Source organism: Crinia signifera, chromosome 19 (assembly GCF_055691185.1).
Source record: "Crinia signifera chromosome 19, ASM5569118v1, whole genome shotgun sequence".
Lineage (NCBI taxonomy): Eukaryota > Metazoa > Chordata > Amphibia > Anura > Myobatrachidae > Crinia > Crinia signifera.
In genome coordinates this window covers 7,808,088-7,824,656 of record NC_139226.1, presented here as the reverse complement: position 1 = coordinate 7,824,656, position 16,569 = coordinate 7,808,088, and the positions used below count along the sequence as shown (strand labels likewise).

The 16,569-nt window shown below is 44.0% G+C and overlaps 1 protein-coding gene across 1 annotated transcript in view; it reads right to left on the bottom strand.

Moving 5' to 3' along the window:
• Window positions 1–15,274: 15,274 nt before the first annotated feature.
• Window positions 15,275–16,569, bottom strand: part of CDA (cytidine deaminase) — a 53,176-nt gene continuing 51,881 nt past the window's right edge. The window contains exons 3-4 of the mRNA XM_083161946.1: window positions 15,581–15,638; window positions 15,275–15,455 (exon numbers count right to left, since the gene is read on the bottom strand). Of these exons, the coding sequence (XP_083018072.1) occupies window positions 15,342–15,455; window positions 15,581–15,638 (172 nt within the window). The 3' untranslated portion in view covers window positions 15,275–15,341. The remainder of the gene's footprint in view (window positions 15,456–15,580; window positions 15,639–16,569) is intronic.

The window sequence follows — 16,569 nt, the reverse complement described above, 5'->3', positions numbered from 1 at the left end:
TACATCTGCCCCCCTGCAGTGCACATGGTTTTGTCCATCTAAGAAGGATTTTGTCAGAAAGAATGAACTAGAATAAACCCCATGTGACAGTAGAAATGTTGAGCTGTGCTGCAGGACAGGCCTCTATTAAGGGACCAGCAATTCAGTCTGTGAGTTCTGCTTTTGCTTACTCAGAGCGGTATTGGTCCATTCGCGTTTTGCAGAGTTCTTATCTCACGTACAGAGCTGGTCATGCTGCTGCTGCTGCGGTGGTGGGGTAGGTGGGGGCCAAGGTAGGAACATGTTAGACCAAGTTCCTACCAGTGACACATGCAACATTTTATGGCCAAATGCATAGCAAGCTAAATATTTAATGGAACAGTTGTAGCCCTGGGTACCACCCACTGCTATTTCTGCATGGAGTTTGTATGTTTTCCTACCGTCCTTGTGAGTTACCTCCTATAGTCCAAAATCCCAACGGATAATTGGGTACTGAGCAATAATATAAAACAGGTGGATGCAGTGTGTGTGGTGGGGGAATTGGCATGCAAGCTCCGATGGCGCACGGATTATTGGAAATGATCAAATTCTCTGTATAATATTGTGATCCTATATAACAATAATTATCAATAACGTAACACCTGCTGGGGATACAATGTATCTTTCCTAAGCACAGATACATTTGTGACTTCTGGTATCAGTTTTCCAATATAAGTTACAAATGAAATAAGTTACAATATATTACAAATGAACCTTTTTTCTGGAGGTTTTCCGCAGGCGGTTTTAATTTTTTGGTACAATTTGTTATATTTAGATCTAGAAATTAGCTAAATAATTTCAGAAATAAATAAAATAAGCATCTAAATACATGTCCAGCTATTGGACGGGACGCCTTGCTGTGGGCTGCCGTGCAAAATTGGCAAATGCGCGTGCGCAGTACCTATATCGGTACTGCGCACGCGCTGGTCCCGGTGCCTGTAACTTACATTGTACAGTAGGGATGGCCATCGTTGCCATTGCCATCGATGGTTGCCATTGATAGCAATTCTGCAACTGGCCATCGATTGTGCTTAACTATGTAATAGATGACCATCGATATTTTTACATATCGATGGTCATCCATTTTATTTGATTGATTGGCCTGTGGGCCAATCAAAACACAGGGGGCGGGGCTTCGTGGGTGTCGGGGGCGGAGCTTTGCTCCGTGTCCCTGCACTTTGAAGGAGAAAAAAAAAGAAGCAAAACATTGTTTTGCTATTCCATCGATGGAGGGAAACCATCTGTTTCACCCTCATCGATGGCAAAAGTATTTGACATCGGCCATGAACCATTGATGATTTCAAATCATCGATGGCCATCCCTATTGTACAGGCGCAGGGACCATGATTACTTCTATGGGCTGCTGCCGAGCAGCCCATAGAAGCAGCTGGCCATATGCGCAGTACATATGTTTGTACTGCGCATGCGCCAGTCCCGGCGCCTGTCATCATAGGACAGGCGCTGGGGACCTGAAGGCAGCGGCTGTGACAGGGGGAGGGGGGTGCCTGTGGCCAGAGGCAGCCCCCCTCCCTGATAGAGGTAGGAGCCGCCACTGCCTCTAATCACCGGCAGCTTTCCTCTGATCACCGGCAGCTTTCCTTTTATCATAGAAACATAGAATTTGACGGCAGATAAGAACCATTTGGCCCATCTAGTCTGCCCCTTTTTTATCCTTCAGGTAATCTCAGCCCTTTTTAATCCTTATTTCTGTGTAAGGATATTCATATGCCTATCCCAAGCATGTTTACATTGTTCTACTGTCTTAGCCTCTACCACCTCTGATGGGAGGCTATTCCACTTATCCACTACCCTTTCTGTGAAGTAATTATTTCTAACATTTCCCCTAAACCTACCTCCCCCTCCAGTTTCAGTGCATGTCCTCGTGTTCTATTACTTCTTTTCCTTTGAAGAAAATTTCCCTCCTGTACTATGTTAAAACCCTTGATATATGTGAAGATTTCTATCATGTCCCCCTTTCCCTTCTCTGCTCCAAACTATACATATTAAGATATTTTAGTCTTTCCTGCTACGTTTTGTGATGTAGGCCATGCACCATTTTAGTTGCCCTTCTTTAAACAGTCTCCAATGTATTTATATCCTTCTGGAGATATGGCCTCCAGAACTGGACACAGTATTCCAGATGAGGTCGTACCAATGACCTATAAAGTGGCATTATTACTTCTTTTTTTCTGCTACTGATTCCTCTCCCTATACAACCAAGCATCTGACTTGCCTTCTTCATTGCTTTGTTACATTGCCTCCCTGCCTTTAAGTCACTTGAAATAGTGACTCCTAGATAACTTTCCTCCTCAGTAGTTTCCATTATAGTGCCATTTATACTATATTGAGCTTTTGGGTTTTTGAGTCCCAAGTGCATAATTTTGCATTTTTTTAGCATTTAACTGTAGTGGCCATTCTCTTGACCAATTCTCAAGTTTACTTAGATCATCAGTCATTTGATTTACCCCTCCTGGTGTGTCTACTCTGTTGCATATCTTTATGTCATCTGCAAAAAGGCATACTTTCCCTTCAATACCATTTGCAATGTCACTAACAAAGATATTAAAGAGCACTGGTCCAAGTACAGATCCCTGGGATACTCCACTGGTAACATGTCCCTCCATACAATGCACTCCATTTACTACAACTGTCTGTTTCCTATCCTGCAACCAGGTTCTTATCTATTTAATTGTTTTATAATCCAATCCCACACTTTCAAGTTTATTTAGCAGTCTGTGATGTGGGACAGTGTCAAATGCCTTACTAAAGTCTAGATATGCCACCTCTACGGCCCCCCCTTTCAACTAGTATTTTGGTCACGGAGTCAAAAAAGTAAAAAAGATTTGTTTGAAGATCTCCCTGCAGTAAAATCATGCTGTTTTGGATCCTGTCAATTGTTTAATTTAAGATATTCCACTATTCTTTCTTTTAATAGTGTTTCCATTAATTTCCCTACTACTGATGTAGAGCTCACTGGTCTGTAGTTACTTGCTTCTTCTTTGCTTCTGCTTTTGTGCAGTGGAACTACATTTGCTCTTTTCCAGTCCTCTGGAACTGCACCTGTATCTAGTGACTGGTTGAATGAATCTGTTATTGGCGCTACCAGCACATATTTTAGTTCTTTTAGTATCCTTGGATGCACTCCATCTGGCCCCATTGATTTATCAACTTTCAGTCTTGAAAGTTCTGTTAGGACTTTCTCCTTAGTAAATGCATCTACCTTATTTTTATGAATGTCCTTGCAACTTAACTGTGGTCCCTTCCCTTCTCCTTCTATACTGAAAACAGAGCAAAAGTAATTATTTAGATGATCTGCAATTGCCTTGTCTCCCTCCACCAAATTCTCAGTGTCTGTCCGAAGTCTTATTATTCCTCCATTTGATTTTCTCCTTTCACTTATATACTTAAAAAAGTTTTGCTTCCTTTATCTACTGACTGAGCCATTTTCTCCTCAGCTTGTGCCTTGGCACGCCTGATCACTTTCTTAGCCTCCTTGCATCTGGCAAGATACACTTCTTTGTCGTTATTATTTTGAGTCTGCTTGGATGTCCTAAAGGCCATCTTTTTTGCTTTTACACTAGTTGATACCTCTTTTGTAAACCTCACTGACTTCATTTTCCTGGTGCTTTTCTTAACCCTTTTGAAACAAAGGTCTGTTGCCTCTAGTATTGCACTTTTTAATTTGTTCCACCTCTCCTGCACTCCTTTCAAGTTCCTCCAATCCGCTAATGAATCGCTTAAACATCTCCCATTTTTGCAAAGTCAGCCTTCCTAAAATCCAACACCTTAGTTTTTGTGTGACTGGAGTTGGACCCTGCCTTGATACTAAACCATACTGCTTGATGATCACTGGATCCTAAGTTCTCACCCACATATATGTCTGATATCCTGTCACCATTTGTGAGTATTAAATCTAATATTGAGCCTTTGCAAGTAGGCTCTCTCACCAATTGCTTGAGAGATGCTCCCTGTAGGGAATTAAGAAAATTGCAACTTGTAGTTGATCTTGCAAAAGACTCCTCCCAATTCACATCAGGTAGATTAAAGTCTCCCATGATTATGACCTCTCCTTTTAAAGCCATTTTAGTGACATCAAGCAATGGGCTCCTGTCCAAATCCTGTCCCTGGCCTGGTGGCCTATAGATTACCACAGTGCAAAAAGTGTCCTTTTCCTCCATTTCTATGGTCACCCAAAGGGCCTCAGTTTTTTCTTCAATGTTTTGTATTAAAGTAGCATTTATGTTTTTCTTTACATACATTGCGATCCCCTCCTCCGATTCTTCCTATTCTGTCCTTCCTAAATAAATTGTATCCTGGTATATCTATGTCCCAGATTCTCATTACACCATGTCTCTGTAATAGCCCCAATGTCTAGGTCATCCCTTGTCAGTATTGCAATTATCAGCTGCAGCTTTCCTCTGAACACCGGCAGCTTTCCTCTTATCACCGGCAGCTTTCCTCCGATCACCGGCAGCTTCCCTCCGATCACCGGCAGCTTTCCTCTGATCACCGGCAGCTTCCCTCTGATCACCGGCAGCTTTCCTCCGATCACCGGCAGCTTCCCTCCGATCACCGGCAGCTTTCCTCCGATCACCGGCAGCTTTCCTCCGATCACCGGCAGCTTCCCTCCGATCACCGGCAGCTTCCCTCTGATCACCGGCAGCTTTCCTCTGATCACCGGCAGCTTCCCTCTGATCACCGGCAGCTTTCCTCTGATCACCGGCAGCTTCCCTCTGATCACCGGCCGCTTCCCTCCGATCACCGGCAGCTTTTCTCCGATCACTGGCAGCTTCCCTCTGATCACCGGCAGCTTTCCTCTGATCACCGGCAGCTTTCCTCTGATCACCGGCCGCTTCCCTCCGATCACCGGCAGCTTTTCTCCGATCACTGGTAGCTTTTCTCTTTTATTATCATCACCTTTTTCCATATGATGGCTATATATATATATATATATATATATATATATATATATATATATATATATATATATATTAGGCTCTTTGTGTCCGGCACTCTGGATGGATAACAACAGCTCCTGGTGACCTTGCCATCAAAATATGTAGGTAGCGGGGAGACACTTGGCAGTGCCTGGGCCGGCACTCAGGAGACTTGCAATAGAAATAAAAACGCTACACCCCAGTCGGTGACATTGTCGGATTATTTCCGAAGCAAGATGATCCCTCGGGGATTCAGGATAAGGAACATTCCCACGATCGGGCGTTATAACGCTGAATTCTGCCGCAAGTGGGCAGGAGTGTTAAATAAGTGTTCCTTTGACCTATTACTGTTAGTCATCGCAGAGTCCAAACGAGAAAAGGACATTCTCTCCCAGCAAATTTCATCCTTTGAAAGTATTCATGTCCCCACCTTACAATCCGATGCCAGCACTAATTGGCTGGAGAAGCTTGGCAGCCAAGTCGAGCACTATAAAGCTGAACTTATTAAGTTCAAAAGGTCGAAACTGGAGACAGTTACAAAGGATTATGCTGAACAAAAAGTTTATAGCTGGGTTAATAATCGTAATGTATATATGGCTAGACAACAGCGAGCACGTAAATACAAGAAGACACAATTTGAAACTGACACTTCCAGCGGCGCAGCCTCAAGTGCCAGTGATAATGAAGCAAGAGGTTCCCAAAAGGCAAGCACCTCAAAAAGACCCCCCGCCGGGGTAGCCACCAGAGCCCAAAAAGTAGGCATCCCAACACCTTCACCAGACGTGCCGGCCAAAACCAAAGGCAAAGGAAGAGCCAAGTGAGATCGACCAGCCTAGTGTTTAACCTCTCGGACCGGCCCCTCACACCACATGAACTGTCGGTCCTTAATAGAGGTCTAACATTTGTGCCGACCAATGTCACCAACCCATTTAATGACAAAGTAGATGTCTACAAATTTTGCAGACAACTGCGTGTCAAAGAACACTTTGCCGATAGTCACCTGCCGATGGATGATTGTCCTATTCTAATCAAATCTACATTTGATCCTGTTACCACTAATCCGTCGATTAAACATTTTTCCAAGGAAATGGATCGGTTCATTGTCTCCAATGATCATAAGTTTACTGGCAGTCTCAATCTCTCTCGCCTGGAGTTTCAGGCTTTGAAGAATTTAAGTAAAGATCAAAACATTGTCATCCGCCCCGCCGATAAAGGCGGGGGCATCGTTGTTCAAAATCTGTGATTATACCAAAGAAGCCTATAAACAGCTTGGAGACACAGATGTATATGAGAAACTTGGGAAAGATCCAACACCAGCATTCAAGTCTGAATTGGACACTATATTACTCCAAGCCAAAGAATCACAACTTATCTCCAAGAAAACTTGTGATGCCCTCATCTCCGCCTTCCCCAGGATTCCGGTATTCTATCTGATACCCAAACTCCACAAATATCCCTTGTGCCCCCCAGGTAGGCCAATTATTGCGGCCAATGACTCTCTTTTTTACATAGTGTCTGAGTTTTTGGATCACTACCTCCAACCGGTGGTCCAGATACAACCGACATTTCTAAAGGATACTGGAACGCTTCTGGAAAAATTAAAAAATCTTTCCCCATTATCTGGAACTCATTGGCTGGCCACCATCGATGTGGTCAGTCTCTATACCACGATTCCACATGCTAGAGGATTGGCAGCCACCTATGAACTTCTTCTGAACAGCCCTGAATATAAAGGACCCAATCTACATCTGTTCATGTCTCTTCTAGAACTCACGCTCACCCGCAATTATTTTCTCTTCAATGGAGAAATGTATAACCAGAAAAAGGGGTGTGCGATGGGTTCTTGCGTGGCACCAAGCTACGCGAACGCATATATGTTTAGCATTAAAAAGGCCATCTTTTTCTCAGACCCAGAAATATCAAAAAATCTGGCGATGTTCTGTCGATACATCGACGATATTTGCATCATTTGGTCTGGGGATCAAGCCTCTCTTGTCAACCTGTTGTCTAATCTGAATGATAGAGACGTGGACACTAAATTTACCTATGAGTACAGTAACAGCCAAGTCCATTTTCTGGACGTTCAGATCTCCCTGATAAATGACACTATTGTCACTGCCTTACACCACAAGCCTGTAGAACGAAACACCCTTCTACAGGGTGGCAGCCATCATCCCCCAGCCCTTAAAAAAGGCCTTCCATTTTCCCAGTACCTGAGGATCTGTCGCATCTGCTCAGACCCTGCAGTGGCCAATAGGGAATTAGATATTCTGACGGATAAATTTTTGGCTAGAGGCTACAACAAAATGAGCCTGGATCAAGCCAGGCAACGGGCTTGCAATTTGGTCTCAAATAACTCACAGACCATTCCCAATTCTAAAAATATTCTTGATAAAGTCATCTTTCCACTAAATTTCTCTACAAATTCCCAACCGCTGGTTAATAAAGCCAAAATGTTATGGCCAGTGGTTAGTTCTGATTCTTCCCTTAAAATGTTTAAGGATAAATCCATAATGCCAGGATATCGCAGAGGTAAAAACCTCAAACAGTGGTTGGTTCACAATGACATCAGTGATTTCAATAAAAAAACTCCCTCCCATTTTTTATCCCGCAAACCAGGCAACTTTCGCTGTCTAGGCTGCACAACCTGCAGTGCAATGGAAGTGGGTGACACTTTCTGCCACCCCCACTCTGGCAAAAAATACTGCATAAGATACCCCTTAACCTGCACTAGCGCTTTTGTTGTGTATTATATCAAATGCCCATGTGGCAAGCTATATGTGGGTAAAACGATCCGTCCCTTTAAGGAACGGTTTGCCTTGCACCGCTCCAACATCAGAAAGGCGTTGGAGGGTACCCATAATGATCAGCCGGTTGCCCGTCACTGCAGAGAGTATAACCATCCTATATCTTCTCTAAGATTTAAAATAATAGATTGGATCCCCCCCTCCAGTCGAGGCGGAGACCGCAACAAAATACTCCTGCAAAGAGAAGCACAATGGATTGACAGACTTCAAACTGTCTTTCCAGGTGGCATGAACGAAATCCTTAGCCTTAAATGCTTCTTGTAAACTGATTATATGCTGCTAATGTCTTAGTATCTTCAGTTCTCCTGTAGTTTTATATATTTTTTTTTTCACAGATGTATCGTTGTACCTCTAGCCTGTATGCGTATTATGTACTGATCCTGTGTTCTAATTACTGTATCCTCTCTTTTTTTCATTTTTTTCTTTTTCAAAGGTGTTATTTGTGTATATGTTGCCATGGAAACCGCTATGAGCGACTCCACGCCCCCTGGGCGAGTCAGCTGGACGCTCAGCAGCGTGCAGCACTGCGATGACGTCAGCAGACCAGCGCCAGGCCGGACATGGACGCTGTGGGGAGGTGATCTTAGGTTTGGGTAAGCTATTTATTCTTGTATCTTGCATGTACTGCTTTGTATGTCCTGACGAAAGAGGCTAATTAAAGCCTCAGAAACGTTGACCACACCGACTGGGGTGTAGCGTTTTTATTTCTATTGCAAGTCTCCTGAGTGCCGGCCCAGGCACTGCCAAGTGTCTCCCCGCTACCTATATATATATATATATATATATATATATATATATATATATACACAGCAGGGTTTCTCCTCCTCAAAGAAAAGTTGAAACAACACGTCACTGCAGCAGATGAACAAATCTTTATTGGAGCCTCAACGGCTCGTTTCGGGGCATCAGCCCCTTTCTCAAGAGGCAAACAGAATAGTTTACAAGCAGCAAGATGACACAGTATCACACATGGCTTTACCTTTTAAATGTTTCAAACAGGCGTCAAATCAATAGCCTTCACGTGGAAAATCGGCACAGCTGCGCTCCGTCCGGCACCAGCTGATGACGCATGCGGCTCCCACCCGCCGCGTCATCACCATAGTAACCCGACTTGCGTCCCGGCATGGTACTGACAGCGCGGCTCCCACACGCGTTGTCATAGCAACAGGACGCCGCTCAGCTGATTGCCGCACACAATGAAATATCCTGTGTGAGCAATCGGTTGTCAGTTCTATGCAGACAGACAGACCTCAGCAGCTCACACCTGCTTAGTCAAGCCCCTGTCATCAAACTAACAGCCTATGCTCAAAACACAGTGATGCGCCTGTACAATAAATGCATTCATTTATATTTCACCAAAATGCAGCATATTTTATATCATATATAACATATAACATATATCCATGAATAGGAAATGGTTCTTTAATGTACACATATTTATCAAAAAAACAAACAAACTGTGAAATACATTAAATAAGAATTTATCATAAACCCACAGACACCAATTGAGTGGTTGAATCACAAAAGCTGGACCGGTACGCTTATATCACTCCAAGTGGCTCTCACTCACCAGGGTATATAGTAGCTAATACCAGAGCAACGAATGGATACCAATCAATCAAAGCATCACGGGCACAAGTAAATCAATATAAATCAGAACCATATTATAAACAAAAACACCCAAAGTGATATGATAATTATTCAAAAAATGCAGGTCAATTTTTCTTCAGTCTGCGACCTGAAGTACAAAAAGTTAAAAACAACATTAAGAAGGATAGTTAGGAACATGAATGCCGTAAAGTTGTAGTAAGTAAAAACAGTAAAAGTCCCTAGATCACCAATCTACATGAACGTACTCCATACAATACGTTCGTTCAAGCCATTTGGGGCCACCGTATTTAATCGGTGGATCCAAGTGGCTTCCAGTTTTAATAATCTTTTAATTCTATCTCCTCCCCTATTTGACATGGGGACTTGATCGATAACTTGATATCTGAGAGAGGCCAGAGTGTGTTGGCATTCCTTGAAGTGGATGGCCACAGGTTGGTCGGCCTTTTTCCCGGCAAGTGCCAATTTAATGGCCGACCGGTGCATGGCCATTCTTTCTTTAAATTTGCGAGATGTCATGCCTATGTAAAATAAGCCACAAGGGCATACAATTCTGTAAACCACGAACTGCGAATCACAGGATAACACATGTCTGATATGGTGATTTTTAGAAGAGTGAGGATCTTTGAATTCACTCCCCACTATCATAAAGTTGCATGTAGTGCATCGAGGGCACTTATAGCAACCAGGTTTTTTAAAAGATGTATTGGGTTGTTCATTTACACCATATCCAGTGATATCTGTGTGAACTAAAATGTCACGAAGATTACGCCCCCTAGTGTAGCAAGTTAAAGGGCGAACATTTCTAAATGTAGGTAGATTAACATCAGTCGCAACTATGGGCCACAATGCTTTGCTTGCAATGGGCACCACAGAACTCGATGTATCGAATTTAGTGATGAAAGGAAAAACAGAGGCAGAAGACTTTGTCACAGGCTTAAGTAAATCATTACGACATAGTCGCAAAGCTTTAGTTTTAGCTGTCATAAGTTGTTTAAGAGAGTATCCTCTGTTGCGAAATTTATCAATGATAATGTTAAGTTCATCCTGCATTTTCACAGGGTCACTACATATCCGCACCGCTCTCACCATCTGCGAATAAGGGAGACCCCTGCGCAATGCAGGAGGGTGGTGGCTGCTGGCATGTAACAGGGTATTACGGTCTGTAATTTTCCTATAAAGCTCAGTGCTAATTTTCCTGTTACTCAAGTTGACAGTTACATCCAAAAACTCAATTGATGATTGGCTGGATTTATGGGTAAATTTTATGGGCGTTTCCGCCTCATTAATTTCGCCCATCATGTCATTAAATAACTGTGCTCCACCATTCCAAAACATAAATAAATCCTCGATGTATCTACAGAACGTCCGGATGTGCTGGCTATATCGATGTTCAAAGAAGAACTCGCGTTCAAACTTGAACATAAAAATGTTGGCATAAGCCGGAGCTACCGCCGCTCCCATAGCACACCCGGACGTCTGTAGATACATCCCTCCATCAAATAAAAAATAATTCTTCGTGAGCACAAGCTCAAGCAATTTGAGGTACAAATTGATGTTAAACTCAAATCCCTCTAAATCAATCAAAAATTCTTGCATAGCGAGTAGACCCTGCTGGTGAGGGATGGACGTGTACAAACTGCACACGTCCATCACACACATGAGGGTGTGATCGCAGATGTCATCCGCACTGGCCAACCGATTAAGGAAATTTGTAGTATCCTTCAGGAATGATTGCTGGGAAGGAAGGTAGGGCTGGACCAACATGTCCAAGAGCTGAGAGATGGGTTGATATAGACTCCCCCTGGCAGAGATAATTGGTCTGCCAGGGGGGTCTACCTGGTTTTTATGCAACTTAGGTAGAGAATAAAGCGCCGGGATCACAGGGTTAGCTACCTTCAGCGCTGTTGCACATTTAACATCAAGAACCCTCTCCAAAACAGCCCCATCAATAACAGCAAATAATTCTTTCTGAAACACTTTAGTCGGATCACAGGTTTATTTTTTATACACTTTATCATCGCTCAATTGCTTATACAGCTCTTTGCGATAATCAGACACTCTGGAATGAGTTCTTCCAGACGCAACTTCAAACAGCGCAATAATGGAAACTGGCGGAATCGCAGAGAGAGACCTGAACAGTATCGACACTCTTCATACAGCGACAGCGACTTCGGCTGGCCAGAATCAGATGACCCTTCCACAGGTCGTCCCCCTTTAGGGGTAACCACCCGCAAAAGAGCCGGTCTCGGGATAAAAGAACCCGTCGTAGCGGACAAAACCAAAGGATCTTCAAGAGCCAGAGGTTCAAAGAGGACCTAGTGTTTAATTTGTCAGACCGTCCGCTCACTACTATTGAAGAAAAAGTCCTAGGTAAGGGATTATCCTTTATCCCCACCAATCCCCATGACAGTTTTGAATGGCAATGTAATACTCATAAACTGGGTAGGAATCTACGGCTGCGGGAACATTTCCAGGGCTCTATATCACCCCCTGATAATAGTATCACAGGAGCATTTATCAGAAGCCAACATCTTTCTAAATTTGATCCCCCAAGTACTAATGCTTCAATCAAGACTTATGTCCGCTTGCTGAATGACTCTATGACCAGGTTCAATGCTGCTGAACACCCTGTACATTGTAATCTGTCCAGGGCCGAACAGAGTGCGTTAAAGTCACTCAGCAAGGACAAGTCTATAACTATCCGTCCCGCCGATAAGGGGGGCGGGATAGTTGTACAAAATGTGTCTGATTATCGCAAAGAGCTGTATAAGCAATTGAGCGATGATAAAGTGTATAAAAAATTAACCTGTGATCCGACTAAAGTGTTTCAGAAAGAATTATTTGCTGTTATTGATGGGGCTGTTTTGGAGGGGGTTCTTGATGTTAAATGTGCAACAGCGCTGAAGGTAGCTAACCCTGTGATCCCGGCGCTTTATTCTCTACCTAAGTTGCATAAAAACCAGGTAGACCCCCCTGGCAGACCAATTATCTCTGCCAGGGGGAGTCTATATCAACCCATCTCTCAGCTCTTGGACATGTTGGTCCAGCCCTACCTTCCTTCCCAGCAATCATTCCTGAAGGATACTACAAATTTCCTTAATCGGTTGGCCAGTGCGGATGACATCTGCGATCACACCCTCATGTGTGTGATGGACGTGTGCAGTTTGTACACGTCCATCCCTCACCAGCAGGGTCTACTCGCTATGCAAGAATTTTTGATTGATTTAGAGGGATTTGAGTTTAACATCAATTTGTACCTCAAATTGCTTGAGCTTGTGCTCACGAAGAATTATTTTTTATTTGATGGAGGGATGTATCTACAGACGTCCGGGTGTGCTATGGGAGCGGCGGTAGCTCCGGCTTATGCCAACATTTTTATGTTCAAGTTTGAACGCGAGTTCTTCTTTGAACATCGATATAGCCAGCACATCCGGACGTTCTGTAGATACATCGAGGATTTATTTATGTTTTGGAATGGTGGAGCACAGTTATTTAATGACATGATGGGCGAAATTAATGAGGCGGAAACGCCCATAAAATTTACCCATAAATCCAGCCAATCATCAATTGAGTTTTTGGATGTAACTGTCAACTTGAGTAACAGGAAAATTAGCACTGAGCTTTATAGGAAAATTACAGACCGTAATACCCTGTTACATGCCAGCAGCCACCACCCTCCTGCATTGCGCAGGGGTCTCCCTTATTCGCAGATGGTGAGAGCGGTGCGGATATGTAGTGACCCTGTGAAAATGCAGGATGAACTTAACATTATCATTGATAAATTTCGCAACAGAGGATACTCTCTTAAACAACTTATGACAGCTAAAACTAAAGCTTTGCGACTATGTCGTAATGATTTACTTAAGCCTGTGACAAAGTCTTCTGCCTCTGTTTTTCCTTTCATCACTAAATTCGATACATCGAGTTCTGTGGTGCCCATTGCAAGCAAAGCATTGTGGCCCATAGTTGCGACTGATGTTAATCTACCTACATTTAGAAATGTTCGCCCTTTAACTTGCTACACTAGGGGGCGTAATCTTCGTGACATTTTAGTTCACACAGATATCACTGGATATGGTGTAAATGAACAACCCAATACATCTTTTAAAAAACCTGGTTGCTATAAGTGCCCTCGATGCACTACATGCAACTTTATGATAGTGGGGAGTGAATTCAAAGATCCTCACTCTTCTAAAAATCACCATATCAGACATGTGTTATCCTGTGATTCGCAGTTCGTGGTTTACAGAATTGTATGCCCTTGTGGCTTATTTTACATAGGCATGACATCTCGCAAATTTAAAGAAAGAATGGCCATGCACCGGTCGGCCATTAAATTGGCACTTGCCGGGAAAAAGGCCGACCAACCTGTGGCCATCCACTTCAAGGAATGCCAACACACTCTGGCCTCTCTCAGATATCAAGTTATCGATCAAGTCCCCATGTCAAATAGGGGAGGAGATAGAATTAAAAGATTATTAAAACTGGAAGCCACTTGGATCCACCGATTAAATACGGTGGCCCCAAATGGCTTGAACGAACGTATTGTATGGAGTACGTTCATGTAGATTGGTAATCTAGGGACTTTTACTGTTTTTACTTACTACAACTTTACGGCATTCATGTTCCTAACTATCCTTCTTAATGTTGTTTTTAACTTTTTGTACTTCAGGTCGCAGACTGAAGAAAAATTGACCTGCATTTTTTGAATAATTATCATATCACTTTGGGTGTTTTTGTTTATAATATGGTTCTGATTTATATTGATTTACTTGTGCCCGTGATGCTTTGATTGATTGGTATCCATTCGTTGCTCTGGTATTAGCTACTATCTACCCTGGTGAGTGAGAGCCACTTAGAGTGATATAAGCGTACCGGTCCAGCTTTTGTGATTCAACCACTCAATTGGTGTCTGTGGGTTTATGATAAATTCTTATTTAATGTATTTCACAGTTTGTTTGTTTTTTTGATAAATATGTGTACATTAAAGAACCATTTCCTATTCATGGATATATGTTATATGTTATATATGATATAAAATATGCTGCATTTTGGTGAAATATAAATGAATGCATTTATTGTACAGGCGCATCACTGTGTTTTGAGCATAGGCTGTTAGTTTGATGACAGGGGCTTGACTAAGCAGGTGTGAGCTGCTGAGGTCTGTCTGTCTGCATAGAACTGACAGCCGATTGCTCACACAGGATATTTCATTGTGTGCGGCAATCAGCTGAGCGGCGTCCTGTTGCTATGACAGCGCGTGTGGGAGCCGCGCTGTCAGTACCATGCCGGGACGCAAGTCGGGTTACTATGGTGATGACGCGGCGGGTGGGAGCCGCATGCGTCATCAGCTGGTGCCGGACGGAGCGCAGCTGTGCCGATTTTCCACGTGAAGGCTATTGATTTGGCGCCTGTTTGAAACATTTAAAAGGTAAAGCCATGTGTGATACTGTGTCATCTTGCTGCTTGTAAACTATTCTGTTTGCCTCTTGAGAAAGGGGCTGATGCCCCGAAACGAGCCGCTGAGGCTCCAATAAAGATTTGTTCATCTGCTGCAGTGACGTGTCGTTTCAACTTTTCTTTGAGGAGGAGAAACCCTGCTGTGTATGTATCCTGGCAAAGGCACGCAGCCACATTTAAGGAACTTAAGGAGAGTGCTGGTCCGTTTACCTGCCTATATATATATATATATATATATATATATATATATATATATATATATACTAATTTTTATATGATTATTTTGTTCATTAGCTATTGTACGATGATTGACCACTTGGCACAGCATTCTACAGTTACTATAGCTCATATTTACAAAGTGGAAATGAAACACCCATAGTGCCAGAACCCTCCGGATCCCCTTTAGTGCAGAGCAGCGATATACCACCGGGGCAGCCTGTCCTCCTCTGTGATTACATTTTTATTTAATAATAAATAATATAATATATATCTGGTAAATAACATCTTCTTATTTCTTCTTTAGGTCCTCTGGGCCGAAGGACATTGGCAGCAGCTGGTGCAGAGTTTTCTGCAGATAGTCGCCACTTGGCTTGGTGAGTAAGATCTCCCATTCCGATCCAAACTGGGGAAATGAGACAACAGTGAACTGTGATAACTGACATCACAAAGTCTCACATTAGTCACTTATCTTTGTCATGGTCACTGCCCTTCAGGGGAAACATGACTTCTACATCAGCTCATAGTTACCTCTCTCATCACCTGTCTGCAGGCTCCGCACGGACTCACAAACTCCTCCTCCATATCACTGTAAGACAGTAAGAGATGAGGTGAGTGTAGGTGGGACACAGCCCAGGAGATGTGGTGAGTGTAGGTGGGACACAGCCCAGGAGATGAGGTGAGTGTAGGTGGGACACAGCCCAGGAGGTAAGGTGAGTGTAGGTGGGACACAGCCCAGGAGATCAGGTGAGTGTAGGTGGGACACAGCCAGGGAGATGAGGTGAGTGTAGGTGGGACACAGCCCGGGAGATGAGGTGAGTGTAGGTGGGACACAGCCCGGGAGATGAGGTGAGTGTAGGTGGGACACAGCCCAGGAGCTGAGGTGAGTGTAGGTGGGAAACAGCCCAGGAGATGAGGTGAGTGTAGGTGGGACACAGCCCAGGAGATGAAGTGAGTGTAGGTGGGACACAGCCCAGGAGGTAAGGTGAGTGTAGGTGGGACACAGCCCAGGAGATGAGGTGAGTGTAGGTGGGACACAGCCCAGGAGATGAGGTGAGTGTAGGTGGGACACAGCCCGGGAGATGAGGTGAGTGTAGGTGGGACACAGCCCAGGAGCTGAGGTGAGTGTAGGAGGGACACAGCCCAGGAGATGAGGTGAGTGTAGGTTGGACACAGCCCAGGAGATGAGGTGAGTGTAGGTGGGACACAGCCAGGGAGACGAGGTGAGTGTAGGTGGGACACAGCCCGGGAGACGAGGTGAGTGTAGGTGGGACACAGCCCAGGAGATGAGGTGAGTGTAGGTGGGACACAGCCCAGGAGATGAGGTGAGTGTAGGTGGGACATAGCCCAGGAGATGAGGTGAGTGTAGGTTGGACACAGCCCAGGGGATGAGGTGAGTGTAGGTGGGACATAGCCCAGATGATGAGGTGAGTGTAGGTGGGACACAGCCCAGGAGATGAGGTGAGTGTAGGTGGGACACAGCCCAGGGGATGAGGTGAGTGTAGGTGGGACACAGCCCA